The sequence below is a fragment of the Lontra canadensis genome, unplaced genomic scaffold (genome assembly GCF_010015895.1).
Source record: "Lontra canadensis isolate GAN:19392208 unplaced genomic scaffold, GSC_riverotter_1.0 scaffold58, whole genome shotgun sequence".
NCBI lineage: Eukaryota > Metazoa > Chordata > Mammalia > Carnivora > Mustelidae > Lontra > Lontra canadensis.
Genome location: NW_022631052.1, coordinates 1,170,615 through 1,183,005, shown reverse-complemented (window position 1 = coordinate 1,183,005; position 12,391 = coordinate 1,170,615). Strand labels below are relative to the sequence as shown.

General features: G+C 45.0%; 1 protein-coding gene across 1 annotated transcript in view; it reads right to left on the bottom strand.

The window, feature by feature from the left end:
• The window catches only part of CIT (citron rho-interacting serine/threonine kinase), a 162,176-nt gene that overhangs the window by 2,472 nt on the left and 147,313 nt on the right, over window positions 1-12,391 (bottom strand). Inside the window, 8 exon segments of the mRNA XM_032876169.1 lie at window positions 1,002-1,238; window positions 1,240-1,306; window positions 6,174-6,353; window positions 6,487-6,565; window positions 8,254-8,334; window positions 8,902-9,030; window positions 9,145-9,253; window positions 10,763-10,855. Coding sequence (XP_032732060.1) covers window positions 1,002-1,238; window positions 1,240-1,306; window positions 6,174-6,353; window positions 6,487-6,565; window positions 8,254-8,334; window positions 8,902-9,030; window positions 9,145-9,253; window positions 10,763-10,855 — 975 coding nt within the window.

Sequence of the window (12,391 nt, the reverse complement as noted above, 5' to 3'; positions counted from 1 at the left end):
CTTGCCCTGCATGATCCCGGCAGGACGCGTGCCGTGCTTGGTCTCCCTGCGGCTGGTAACACCGAGAGCCGCCCAGGCTGGCACCAGCGAGCAGAGCCATGCTGCGGAGCTTGGGGTTCATCAGGGAATGAAAAACACAGAAAATTCTCCAAAGCTTTGGATGGATCTCTGTTAAACACACATACGCTGGACCCGTTTTATCGGTAAGTCAGAGGGGCTAAGAAGAAACATTGACGGGCTTTTCCTCCGCTTGATTGGCAGGGGTCCCGACTGTGACCTGCAGGTGGCATGAGGAGAATGTGATCTAGAAAACCACCCCTCTCCTCCCCCCAGGGACAGAAAGGTAACTGTGCTGTCCAGAGGGGGGCCCTGGAACTGGCTAGCCTGCCAAGGAGGCACCAAGCACTCAGACCCACCCCCTGCTCATGGGGAACCCCCTCCTTGGCTTCAACACCTCCCGCCATCTCTTCATTGACTAACTTACAAAGTTACATAGAGAACAGATGCATATGGTTTAAAGATTTCAAAAGGCTCAAAGTTCTAGAAGGCAACCACTGTTCCCAATTTCTGTATGGCCCTCCAAACTAATTCTTGATGTACGTGTGTATCTGTATATGTGCCTGAAAAAAATAAGGCATAAACTTTGTGTGGTACACTATCATTTCTGTTTAAGAAGGGAAGATATATATATATATATTTGCTTATATGCATAGAATATCTCTAGAAACTGCTAACACTGGTTGCCTCTGGGGAAGGGAATGATCTACCCTCAGGTTGATGAATGCTCTGAAAGAGTATTCCATTTTGAGGTACACATGTACACATCATCCATTTGCTTAGAAAGGCCTCTTCTGAAATAGGTTTACTTCCTGAACTTGCTGTATGTCCTGAAAAATCTGAATTATGAGTGTCCCTCCCCCCGCCCCCTTTTTTCCCAACAGTGGTCCTGAAGGGCCCTCAGCTCCCCAGGTCACTCCCCTGGCCTCAGGATGGTGCCTCACCTTATTGACCTGGGACAGTGGGGTCCTCACAGCTCCCACAGGCAGCCGGCCCCGGCTGCTGTCTTCAAACAGCCTCCCAGGGGAACGTTCCCTCCGTGTGCTGAGCATCCGGCCTGGCGACTTCTCCCGCTCCAGTGGGCGGCCCGGAGACTTGTCCCTGCGCAGCTCTGTCCGCCCCTCTCGGTAGCGGTGGGGTGTGCTTGGCTCTCGCGGGTGGCTGGGGCCTTCCGGGGGGGGGTGCCGGGCTAGAGGCCACACGCTTGGTGATGTGCTCGTTGTACGTTGGTGGGCCTCGCTTGTTGGGGCTGCGGGCAACAGGGAAGGGAGGTGTGCAGCTGAGAAGTCATAACCCCAAAGAAGCATCTTCCTCCTCTGAGCAACCCCCATGCCCCAATCTTTAGTAGAAAAGATCCCACCTGGAGTTCTTGGGGCTTTCTGTTTTCTTCTGGTGGTAAGGACAGGGAGAGAAAGATGACGACAAAAGAAAACCAACTTCCTGGTCTCAGTGCAGGTTTTTACTGAGTACCTACTGTGTGCTAAACTCTTAATGTGTTCTGACTCATTAAATCATCTGGTAACAGCTCCACAAACTAGGAACAAGCATGACCCTCACCGTTCAGATGAGAACGTGGAGACAGACTGGGGGTTGGCCTGCGCTAAGAAGCTGACACGGGTCCGTTTGACATCCTAATCCCCACCCTGTAAGCCTACCGACCTAGTATTCTGCAGAGCCCAGAAGGCACAGAAGGAAGTCTTCTCTTAGGGGTTGAGGCTGCTAAGAGACCCTTGATACAAGGGAGCAATTTTGAGAAAGCCTGCGCTCATCACTGTCAGCAGCCCTATCTGTCCCCCTCCTCGGCCTGGTGCTCAGTCACCTCTCTTTCCAGGTGGCTTTCCAAGCCTCCTTGGCACCCAGTGCTGATATGAAAGGTGTAGGGATCAGACCTGACAGAATTAGAAAACTGAGCAGGACAAATAAAAATAGTACAGTTGGCGCAAAAAATGTCCCTGGCCCCAAAGGTTGATAGTAATAACCAAACGACTGAAAACACTGTGCCTTTCTGTATGGCCCATCCAACCTCCACCCAGCTCCAGCCTGGGTATTTCAAACGAAGATTTCAGCAAATACAGCCCTAACCATTCTCTCTGAAGAAGTAAGATCCAGAACAGAACTGAGTCAATTCCTTCCCACACTAATGAGGAGAAAAAGTACTCAATCCTCATCAGCTCAGCACAATCAGGGCTAGGAAAAGGGCTACCTAAAATGGGTACATTTTATAGAGAATATTACTTGGAAAACATATTTTGATTGATTGGGGCTTTATCGCAGAAAATAAGGTAGAAATCAGGAAAGTAAATTTATCCTTGTTATTTTTAAAATCTAAGTTACAATTGGAATTTCATGCTGATTCTAAGAATGAGCCAAGCATGAATCACATACTGATTTATCTTGCTCTAATTTTTGCAACAAAACAGTATGCTAATAGGCTCAATGACATACTTTCCATCAATGTTGGACTTCTGCAGTAGAGTCAAAGTCATTTCTTCAAAACTGTTTGAGAGTGTTATTGATTTTCCCAGAGGCCTATCTTAATCCTTGATATTTAAATCCTTCTCTTTGAAAGGGGCCAAACTTCTTGCTGTTCTTTCCTTCAGTTATTGACCTAACTGCCAGAATCACTTTTGTCAATGCCCATAATTAGAAACAAGAAAAGCAATGACATCTACTGGGGGAGGAGAGAATCTATAGAGCAAGCTTGAGGGCCAAATCCAGACAGATGACCCGTTTTTATAAATAAAGTTTTATTGGAACACAACCATGCCCATCTGGTTATGCACTGTCTATAGCTTTCACAGAATAATACCTGAATAATTAAGAGAGACCATATGGCCCACAAAGCCAAAAATATTTACTACCTGTACTTTTTTTTTTTTTAAGATTTTTTTAAATTATTTATTTATCTGACAGAGATCACAAGTAGGCAGAGAGGCAGGTAGAGAGAGAGGGATGGGGAAGCAGGCTCCCTTCTGAGAGCAGAGAGCTGGATCCCAGGACCCTGGGATCATGACCTGAGCCTAAGGCAGAGGCTTTAACCCCCTGAGCCATCCAGGCGCCCCGTACTATATGTATCTTTACAGAAAAAGTTTGCCTATTCCTGCACAATAGTGAAACAGAAAGGTGAGTAGAGATAATTTGATAAGTGATCAGTTCATTGTGAAGATTTTCATGTGACTCTCTGGTTTCCCTGTGCAATTCTAACTATGAAGATTCCAGACAACATATCCAGAAAGCCAGAACCACCCCCCACCCCCGTGCATGCTACATGTCCAGTGGAAAAATTTAAGGTAAGTGAGATTTCAATATCTTGAAATAAGGCTTATATTCCTCTCTAGTCATGTGGCTTTAAGATGTGGAAGACAAAAATAAATAAATTTCAAGTAGGAGAATTACATTAAGCCTATTTGTAATGGAAGGGAAATTATAATGTGTGTCCACAGGGGCCCATTATAAAGCAAGTGAGAAGGTACTCAATGCCCAGGGGAAGAAGGATGTCTCTAGGAAGACCATTTGGAATGTCAGCTTAGATTAATGGAATGAAAGAAAATACCCATCATCCTAGGCCAAGTGGGCAATCTTTCATCGCTGTATCCATTAATGACCAATGATCTCCCATGCCAGTTTTATGGGGTTTTTGTTTGTTTTATTTTGTTTTTGCAAAGAGTTACATTTCCTGCCCTGCTAAACAGACCAGGTCAGTGAGGCCTTGCAGTGACTCACACTCAGCCACACCGGCCTTCTGCATTCTGACCTGCCAAAGCAATCTGCATAAGAAGACCATTTTATAGGCCACGAGATAAGCAAGGACTAACTGCTTATTTTCCGGATGTGCCTGGCCACAGCAGGAAAGCAACAGGACTGTCTCTGCCTCTCCTTCACAGGCACTGGAGAAACCCTTTCAACCACAGAATAAGCAACTTCTTACAGAGAAACTATATAGTCTCAAAAGAAAGGTGCCTGCCATCGTATTAGTAAGTCAGTAGAGGGAAAAAAAAATCTAATTACAGTACTTTGATTTGTTCTTGACATGACTTGGAAATTACTTAAAATCTGGACATTTTCAGGAGAGAACTATAGTCCTTTGAGCATTTACTTCTGAGGCAGGGTCAAGTCAAGAGTTAGGAACTGCTGGTCATTTCTACTTCTGGCTTTCTAGGAAGTGCCTGGGATTAAAATTACACTGACCACATATTTAGACTAACTTTTATATTTCTCCTTTTTTTTTTTTTTTTTAAGATTTTATTTATTTATTTGACAGACAGAAATCACAAGTAGGCAGAGAGGCAGGCAGAGAGAGAGGAGGAAGCAGGCTCCCCACTGAGCAGAGAGCCTGCTTCGGGGCTTGATCCCAGGACTCTGAGATCATGACCTGAGCTGAAGGCAGAGGCTTTAACCCACTGAGCCACCCAGGTGCCCCTAACTCTTGTATTTCAACAGAAGAAAAACTATTCATTAGGACGTAGTCTCAAAATATTAGATTTATGACGTTCTTTTCCAAGACCTAAGCACCTTCTAAATATTAGAGCTAGTTCCTCCATCATGTTGAGAGTCCCTTAAGAATAAAATCATCACTGGATCCCCAGCCCCAGATACTGTGTCTAGCACATGGTAGGGATCCACATAACTCTTTACAGGGTAGACATAGCAGTCCAGAAAATTTAAATCCTAGGTCAATTAAATGTTCCCCTGGGTTAAATCATCTCAGAACTTCTCTGTACACCAAGAACTTAGAGTTACATATCTCAAACCTGTCCATCAACCTGGATCTGGCTCATAGACCTCTGTGTCAAGACAAGGTCAGTCCCACTTCCCACACACTGCTGGCAGGATTACAAATGAATATACTTCAGGGAGGAACACTCAGCAACATCAATCAAAATTACAAATGGACATCTGATGTCGCCCATCGATTTTTTTCTCCAGGAATTTATCGTACAGATAGATTCATAAGCATGCCAAATGACATAAGCACAAAGCCATTTAATTTATTACAGCAACCGTCTGTGAACCACCTAAACATGCACTGATAAAGGAGCAGTTAAATAAAGGTCACATGAAGGCATAAATGCTACGTAGTCATTTAAAAAAAAAAAACAAACAACGAAGAAATCCTTCTGATACTAACCTGGAACAACCTCCAAGATACATTAAGGTCCAGAAGAATGTGCACAGGGTGCTATCAGCTGTATTCAAAAGGGGAAGAATGCTTCCAGAATGGTACAGTAAGGACTGCCGAAAACCCATTCCTCCATAAAAGCAACCAGAACACTGGCAACGAGTGTCTAAATCAACTTTTCCAGAACTCTGGAAATTAACCAAAGACTTGCAACGACTCAAACAGCAAGAGCATTTATGTAAAAAATAGCTGAACCTCCGTAAGGACAACAAACTTTGTGACATGTTAACATGACCTCAACATTTTCTCTCCAGAGCTACGGCAGTTTTAAATCCATCAGCCCCATAACCACAGTAGCCACAGGAGGGAGATCAGGACTGATGCTCCCCACAAAGCCACGGCCCCAGCAAACAATCCCCATCTGACCTGATGCAGGGTTTCCTTGTAAGAAAAGCTCTATCCCCAAATGTTCATCAGAAACAATCAGCATCAAGTATTTAACCTGGCAAATACTTAAGACAGTGTGATACCATTTGGGGAAGAGGCTGGCTAAACACTCAAAAGGTGATCTGGGAATAAGATGTTGATAACGTGTTTTGAAATGGTCCCATATATTCATAGGAATCTAAAAAGCCACACACACACAGGCAAGGCCCTGCAAATGCCCAGGAAAAATCTGAGAAGGCCTCGGTCTCTCAACTCTGGCTGACTTTGAGCATTAAAGGTTGCCCAACACACACACACACATTCTAGTGATCCATTCTAGTGCCACCGAAGATACCCAAATGAGAAAGACCAGACATTTCCGCCCACCTTCTCCAAGAGGGCATTTAAAAATTCTCCTGATCCTCAAGAAGGACTGAGTCACTGTCATGCTATAGCTCAAAGAAAGGAGTGGCTTGAGCTTGAAGACCTTTGACCAGCTTAGCACAATTTCCTTCTACCTTAGAGAACAGCACTCTGCCTCCTGTAATGAAGAAGAGGAGAAGGATGGTACCTGCGGGAGGTGGACGGGCCCCGGTGGTGGTCAGTGCCGGACTCTTTCACGAGGTTTCCTTTGCAGCAAATGACCCTTAATTTATCCTGGTATGATGAGGCCAGGTAAATCGCTCCTGAGGAAATTGCAGGGCCCAAGTAGCGTGGGTTTGGGATTTCCAAATACGCTCGGGCAGGAGTCCTAAGGAGTTCCAAATAAGAGGTTATATTTAGGTTACCTCTGTTGCTAGGTGGGATGGGAAGAAACAGACACTTGGCCCCAACCCCTAACCCCAACAGCTGAGCTTTCCGAAGCCTGAAAGGGCAATGCTTACCCCAGAGAGGAGCGTGCCTGGATCTCAATGACTTCGAGTGAGTTGAAGTGGGTCACAAACAGATAGGGTTCTCTGTAGGCTGCATGGTTACCCCAGAAGAAGAGCGTGGAACAAGGAAGGGTTAAAAGAGGAAATCAAAACCAGGCTGCAATGCCACCTTCGACCCAGCAATTGCACCTAAAATAATTTAGCCTATGCATACACCCGTGTGCCAACATAACGAGGCATGTCCAAGTTTACTCACTGCCATGTTGTCAGAGCAAAAGATGGGAACCAAATCCAAGGTATGTTTTGGGGGTCAGTTAAATAAATTATGGTATGTCTGTGGGATTCTGCACAGCTGTAAAAACTCCATGAAGCTCTCTCTGTACTGATACACTAAAAAACCCTGAGGTGTGTTTTACTTAGTGTGTGAAGCAAAATTCAGAATAAATAATGTGTAAAGTGTGGCACCACATGGATTTAAAAAAAAAAAAGTGGGGGGGGATAAGAATATATTTTCTTATGCATCTGTATTTGCACAAAGCACTGGAGGGATAAAAAATAAAAGTTTCCCCCCTACTTGGGTGAGTAGGGATGGAGAACTGGGGAGACAGGTTATCTGGGTGAGACTTTAACTGTATACCTTTTTAAACTGTTTAATTTTTTTTTTGAAAATGTGCAAAGATAATTAAATATCTCTCATCTTAATACTACATGTTTATATCACAGTATCAGTGAAGCTCTAGGATCTGATAGGAGGCTTTTCTGTCTTAAAAGGAAAAGGAGATTATCACTATTATCCCTTGTGGTAAACCAGGACTTTGGTTTTGGACTATGAGTCATGCCTCCTGGTACTCAGGCCTGGCGGAGCCTCCTTGCTTTGAATCTAGGCTGACCCCGTGGCTGCTTTAACCAGTGGGTTACGGTGGAAGCAACAAGGCCTGCCAGCTTCCGCTTTTGCACTCCTGGAAGAAGCCCGTGTGGAGAGGAACCGAGGCCTCCAGCCCCCAGGCCCCAGCCCCAGCTGAGTTCATACCAATTGGCCACCATTTTATGAGACCATTTTGGACTTTCTAGTTATCCAAGTGCCCCCACTGGTACCACGTGAAGCAGAATGGTCCAGTCAAGCCTCAGCATCTTGGGCAATAATAAGTTGTAGTCTTGGCCATAACAAGTTCTGGAACTTGTTAGGCAGCAAGAGAGAAACCAAATAGCCTTGATGGGTATTTTTACCATAAGAGCGTTTCAGAGCATTTACACCAATATGTGTGGACATATTTGTACATACGTGTGTGTTTATGTACATGGATGTTTTTGCGTGACCCAGAAGCTCCACTTTCAGGGCTTATGAGCAGTAGATTCTACTTGACAAGTGTGCAAAGATCAGTGCAAGATGTTCATCACAGCATTGCTTACACTTAGGGAAAGAACGAGCATGACCTACGTGCTCTGCCTGATGATAACTGGTGAAATTAACACATGTTCAGCTATCCCACGGGATACTCTGCAGCCTTTGAAATGATTTAAATAAATTCGCAGGGAACGCTCTCCTTTCTCAGGAAGCAATCTGACAAATCTTTCACAAGGCTGGTGGATTTGGCTTATGCAGTTTTTCATCAAGCGTCAGCAGCTTTGCCTTGAACCCTGGGACTACAACCTATGGCACTTGGTGTCTAACATAAACCACAGGCATAGTGCGTGAGCCAAAAAGGATTCTACCTGAGGTTCTTTCCTAGGATGCCAGCTGCTGGCAGAATAGAGCCCTCCATACCTGGCTTCACTTACCGAAGGCCAGAGGTAAGCGACTCCACTTGAGATCGTCTGTGCGGCTACGTCTTCCGTAAGAATCCACGAACACCCCAAATTCTGCAAGGAGTTGCATCGCGGGGGCATCAGCCCAGTCAGAGGCAGCAGAATCAATGACACCATACACTTTGCCAGAAGAATAAGGGATGGAGCCCAGGGGACCACCAGCCAGATTTAACCGGATCATTAAAACCTGAGGACCTTTGCTGAGCCACATCTCTCAGAGATGTGTTAAAGAAAAATGAAAGAGATAGGAAAGAAGGAGCAAAGGAAGGAAGAAGAGACAGGAGACATGAAAGGGAAAGGGAAGAAACAGAGACCAAGACACAGGGAGGAAGAGACAGGAGGACCCAGAGATTGCCTGTGGGGACGGGGGGTTGGGAGGTGGAAGGAGGAATAAAAAAGAATGAAGAAAAACTTCAAAAAAAAAAAAAAACCCACAAGAAAGAAGGAAAGGAAAAGAGAGAAAGGAAAGGGAGAGAAAGCAAGGGGCAGAGAAGGAAAAAAGCAGCTGTTCTCAGGAAAGAATACCATGGAGCCGGGCTAGGTGAGAGCCCTGGTGGAGGTCGGGAACTCCTGGCACCCGCAAGCCCTCAGGGCAGCGGCCGGCAGGGAGCACGGACTCACCGTGGAAGCAGAGCAGGTACTCCTCCCGCTGCCCTGCGCCGTTCACCTGCATGATCGAGACAGGGAAACTGTTGGAAGAGGAGGCAAACACAGCAGGCGCCAAGGAATGGTCATTCTTATCCAGGAATTCTGTAAAGGCAGGTGAGAAGTGGGGCATCAGGGAGAAGTTGGTGGCAAGGCCAGAGCAGAGTGTGGGCTGGTGGTGGGGTGGGGGGGGATGTAGGGGGACGACTTGGGCCCTACCCTCAAGCGTGTACTGCTTCATGTCAATTTCATAGAATTTATTGGTTCCAATGAGGATACTGTAATTGGTGAAGTGGATGCAGCTGCAGGGCTCTGAGGTCTCTATCTCCTAAGACAGAGGGTAGAAGAGGAGGATGTGAGTTAACACACGGCAGCCCCATGTCCACTGCTCTTCCGCTTCCCCAGCCTTAGAGTCAGTCGCCTCTGGACTTGTTCATGTTCTCGGCCACACAAAGCACAAACACTTCAATCCTTTCATGTCCCCCATGAAGACTAATAATCCCTTTGCTACCTCTGGGTTCGCTGCAACCCCAGATTAAGAAAATATCAAATGGCAGCCAAAAAAAGAGTTAGAGATACCATTTCAATGAGAAGTTTGCATTCAAAGACAGATCTTTAAGAATATAATTTCTTATCTGAGGAAAAAGACTGGAAAACACAGGGCTGGTTAGAGGGAGTCGTTTTAGCTTCCTTCTTTTTGTGAGCTACATTTTACCATTACCTGTATAATTATTCTCGTCACCATTGTTGTCATCTCTATTAGTAATCAGCTTTCTAATTCCACTTGTTTTCAGGCCCATCCTAGTATTTTCAAAAACCTAGGCATGGTTATTCAAAAGGTGGCCAAGAATTATAAAGAAGCAATGATTTCTGAGACTTTTCCTAAAGCTAACAGTTCAAAACCTAACCCACACTACCATCACTGCTATTTACTGAGGACCTGGTAAATATGAGGAAACTTTTAGGCAGCATGATACAGTGAAAGGGAAAAATCAAACCTCAATTGTGGTCTCAACTTCCCAACAGGACCTCAGCCAGCCTCGATGGTCTTGCCTGAAAATTGGCAATTACCACCCCTACATTTTAGAACTGTTGTGAAGGATTTGGAAAACAGCCAGCTTGGTCTCTGCTACCAGTAGGTGCTCAGTAAAATAAAACAAACGAACCGCCCACCCAGGATGAAACTGTTGCCCTAACACATAATGACCCTTATATATTCATCCCTCATTTCACTTGAGACTAATCGTGAAGGCGCCGGAAGTAAATTACGCTTACAACAGGTTGGCGCTTTCTTAGTCTAGGGACAACGGCTGCCCTCTGGAAACGAGGCAAATGATCTAATGTGCAACTTGTCCACACTGTAGTCCCCACCACCACTGCTCTGCTCCAAGGAGAATCAGCTCTCTAATTACATCTAGGAACACAGCAAGCACTGGCTTTTCCAAAAGTTATTAATAGAAATGTCTAGGATCTGACAAAGATTCTGATAAGTGTCGCCAGGGACTGCTAGCTTCTCGGAGAGATCGCCTTCCTTTTTCGTGCTAATTTAAAAGTGTCTCTTCCACCAGCCTGCTTCCTTTCTCTCTTAACAAAGGGCCGAATCCACTAGGCTGGCTGGAGAGGCAGCTCACAGACAGGAGAAAGAAAATGAGAGGAGAAAACTGCAGCTCCTCAGGGCTGTGGAGCTTCCTCCAGGAAGGAAGGGTGTGTCTGCTTGTCTGTCTCTCTCTCTGGAGGTCACCCAGGCTGACGGGACCAGGCACACACTGTTCCCGGAGATAGCACACTTTCCAGCCCAGGCCAGGGCCCAGCAGGCCGGGCGAGGCCCGGGACTTACTTTGCGAATGCAGTACTTGCTGAGGTTTTCATTGTAGCGGAGAATGACAACTTTGCTGGGCATGGCTGCACAGATGCAGAGCCCGTTCTCAATCTGGAAAGGAATCAGGGAAACAGAGAAAAGAGAGGATTACTGGTGTGTCTGCTGGCTCCACAGCAGAACTAGGAACCTAATGCCAGTTTAGAGCAGAGCCCCTCCCCCTTAATACTACTGACACGAGACCAGGTAATTCTCTGTGGCCAGAGGCTGCTCTGTGCATTGTAGGATGTTTAGCAGCAACCCTAGGCTCTCCCCTCTGGATGCCAGTGGTACAACCACCAGTTGTGACAACCACAGATGTCTCCAGACTGCCCAATATCCCCTAGGGATCAGAATTGCCGCTGGCAAGAACCACGGATTTAACAAAGACCTGGCAAAGGCCTCCGGAAATCACCTGACACCACACACATTTGGTGTGCCTGCGCCTTCTGCCAGAGACAGAGCCTTCCGACAATCTTAGCCTGAGGGAGGAGGAAGGCAGTAGAAATTACCTCAAGAATTTTAAGGATTATGGTTCAAAGAGAAAAGTTCTTAGCTAAGATCTGTGTACGTAGAGTTCTCTTTTTCTAGAATGGCTAAATCACTCTTACTTCACCTCCCAATACCACATCTTTGTCATTTCACCAAGGGCAAAAAGAAGCTTCTCCAGTCAGTGCCAACATGAAGGTCAGCAGTTGGGGGTGGGGGGTTTTGTGTGCCTAAAGGAAGCAACAGAAATTTCACCCAGTGAGAGGACATCCAGTTTTCAAGGTCAAGGTGGAATGAAATGGGATGGGAGAGGAAAGGAATACACAGGAAAATGGGAAGTGTTAGTAATATTCTAACTCTTGGTGTGGGTAGTAAGTTTGTGGATGTTTATATTATTAGATGTTATAATTTTATAATGTACCTATTTTTTAGTAGTTCCAACACTGTAAAATGCCCATTTCTAGGTAACTCATCATTCACAGAAAAAAATCACAAGAAATTTTAAAATATGTGTAACGATGAAAATTTACAGTAAGATTGTAGTAAGAGGGAAAATGTATGGCCTTAAAGTGCTTACTTAGGAAAAAAGACCTGACAATTAATTAGCTAAACCAGAGATTAGAACGAGAACAATGGAAGAAAGCCAGAGAAAACTCAAGGAAGGAAAAACAAAGATTAAGGAAAAAGCAAAAATTAATGATAAGATAATGATAGCAAAGCAAGAATCAGTACAGGCCGAAGCTGCTGCTTTATAAAAATTAGTAAAATCACTATAAAGCTGATGAAATTAAGACAAATAAGAGATCCAGAAAAATTAATATTAGGGATAAAAAATGCACAAAGAACAAAAAGCAGAAAAAAGGAGAGACAAAAACAAAAAAAAAGAAATGTTCTCTTTAAAAAGAATTGTTAAAACTGAAAAAGTACATCTTTCCTTCCCGGGCCCCTATCTGGAAATCCTGGGTCCATCCAGCATTGTCCTTTTCTCAGTCCCTCAAGATTCAGCTCCTCCGAGAACCCTTTGCAAATCCACGCCTTTCTAGGCCAGCCATCCTCTTCCTTTATAGTCTGTCCTCTTTTTATTGTTGCCACAGTTAATCCCAACCATTGTGTAAATGACTA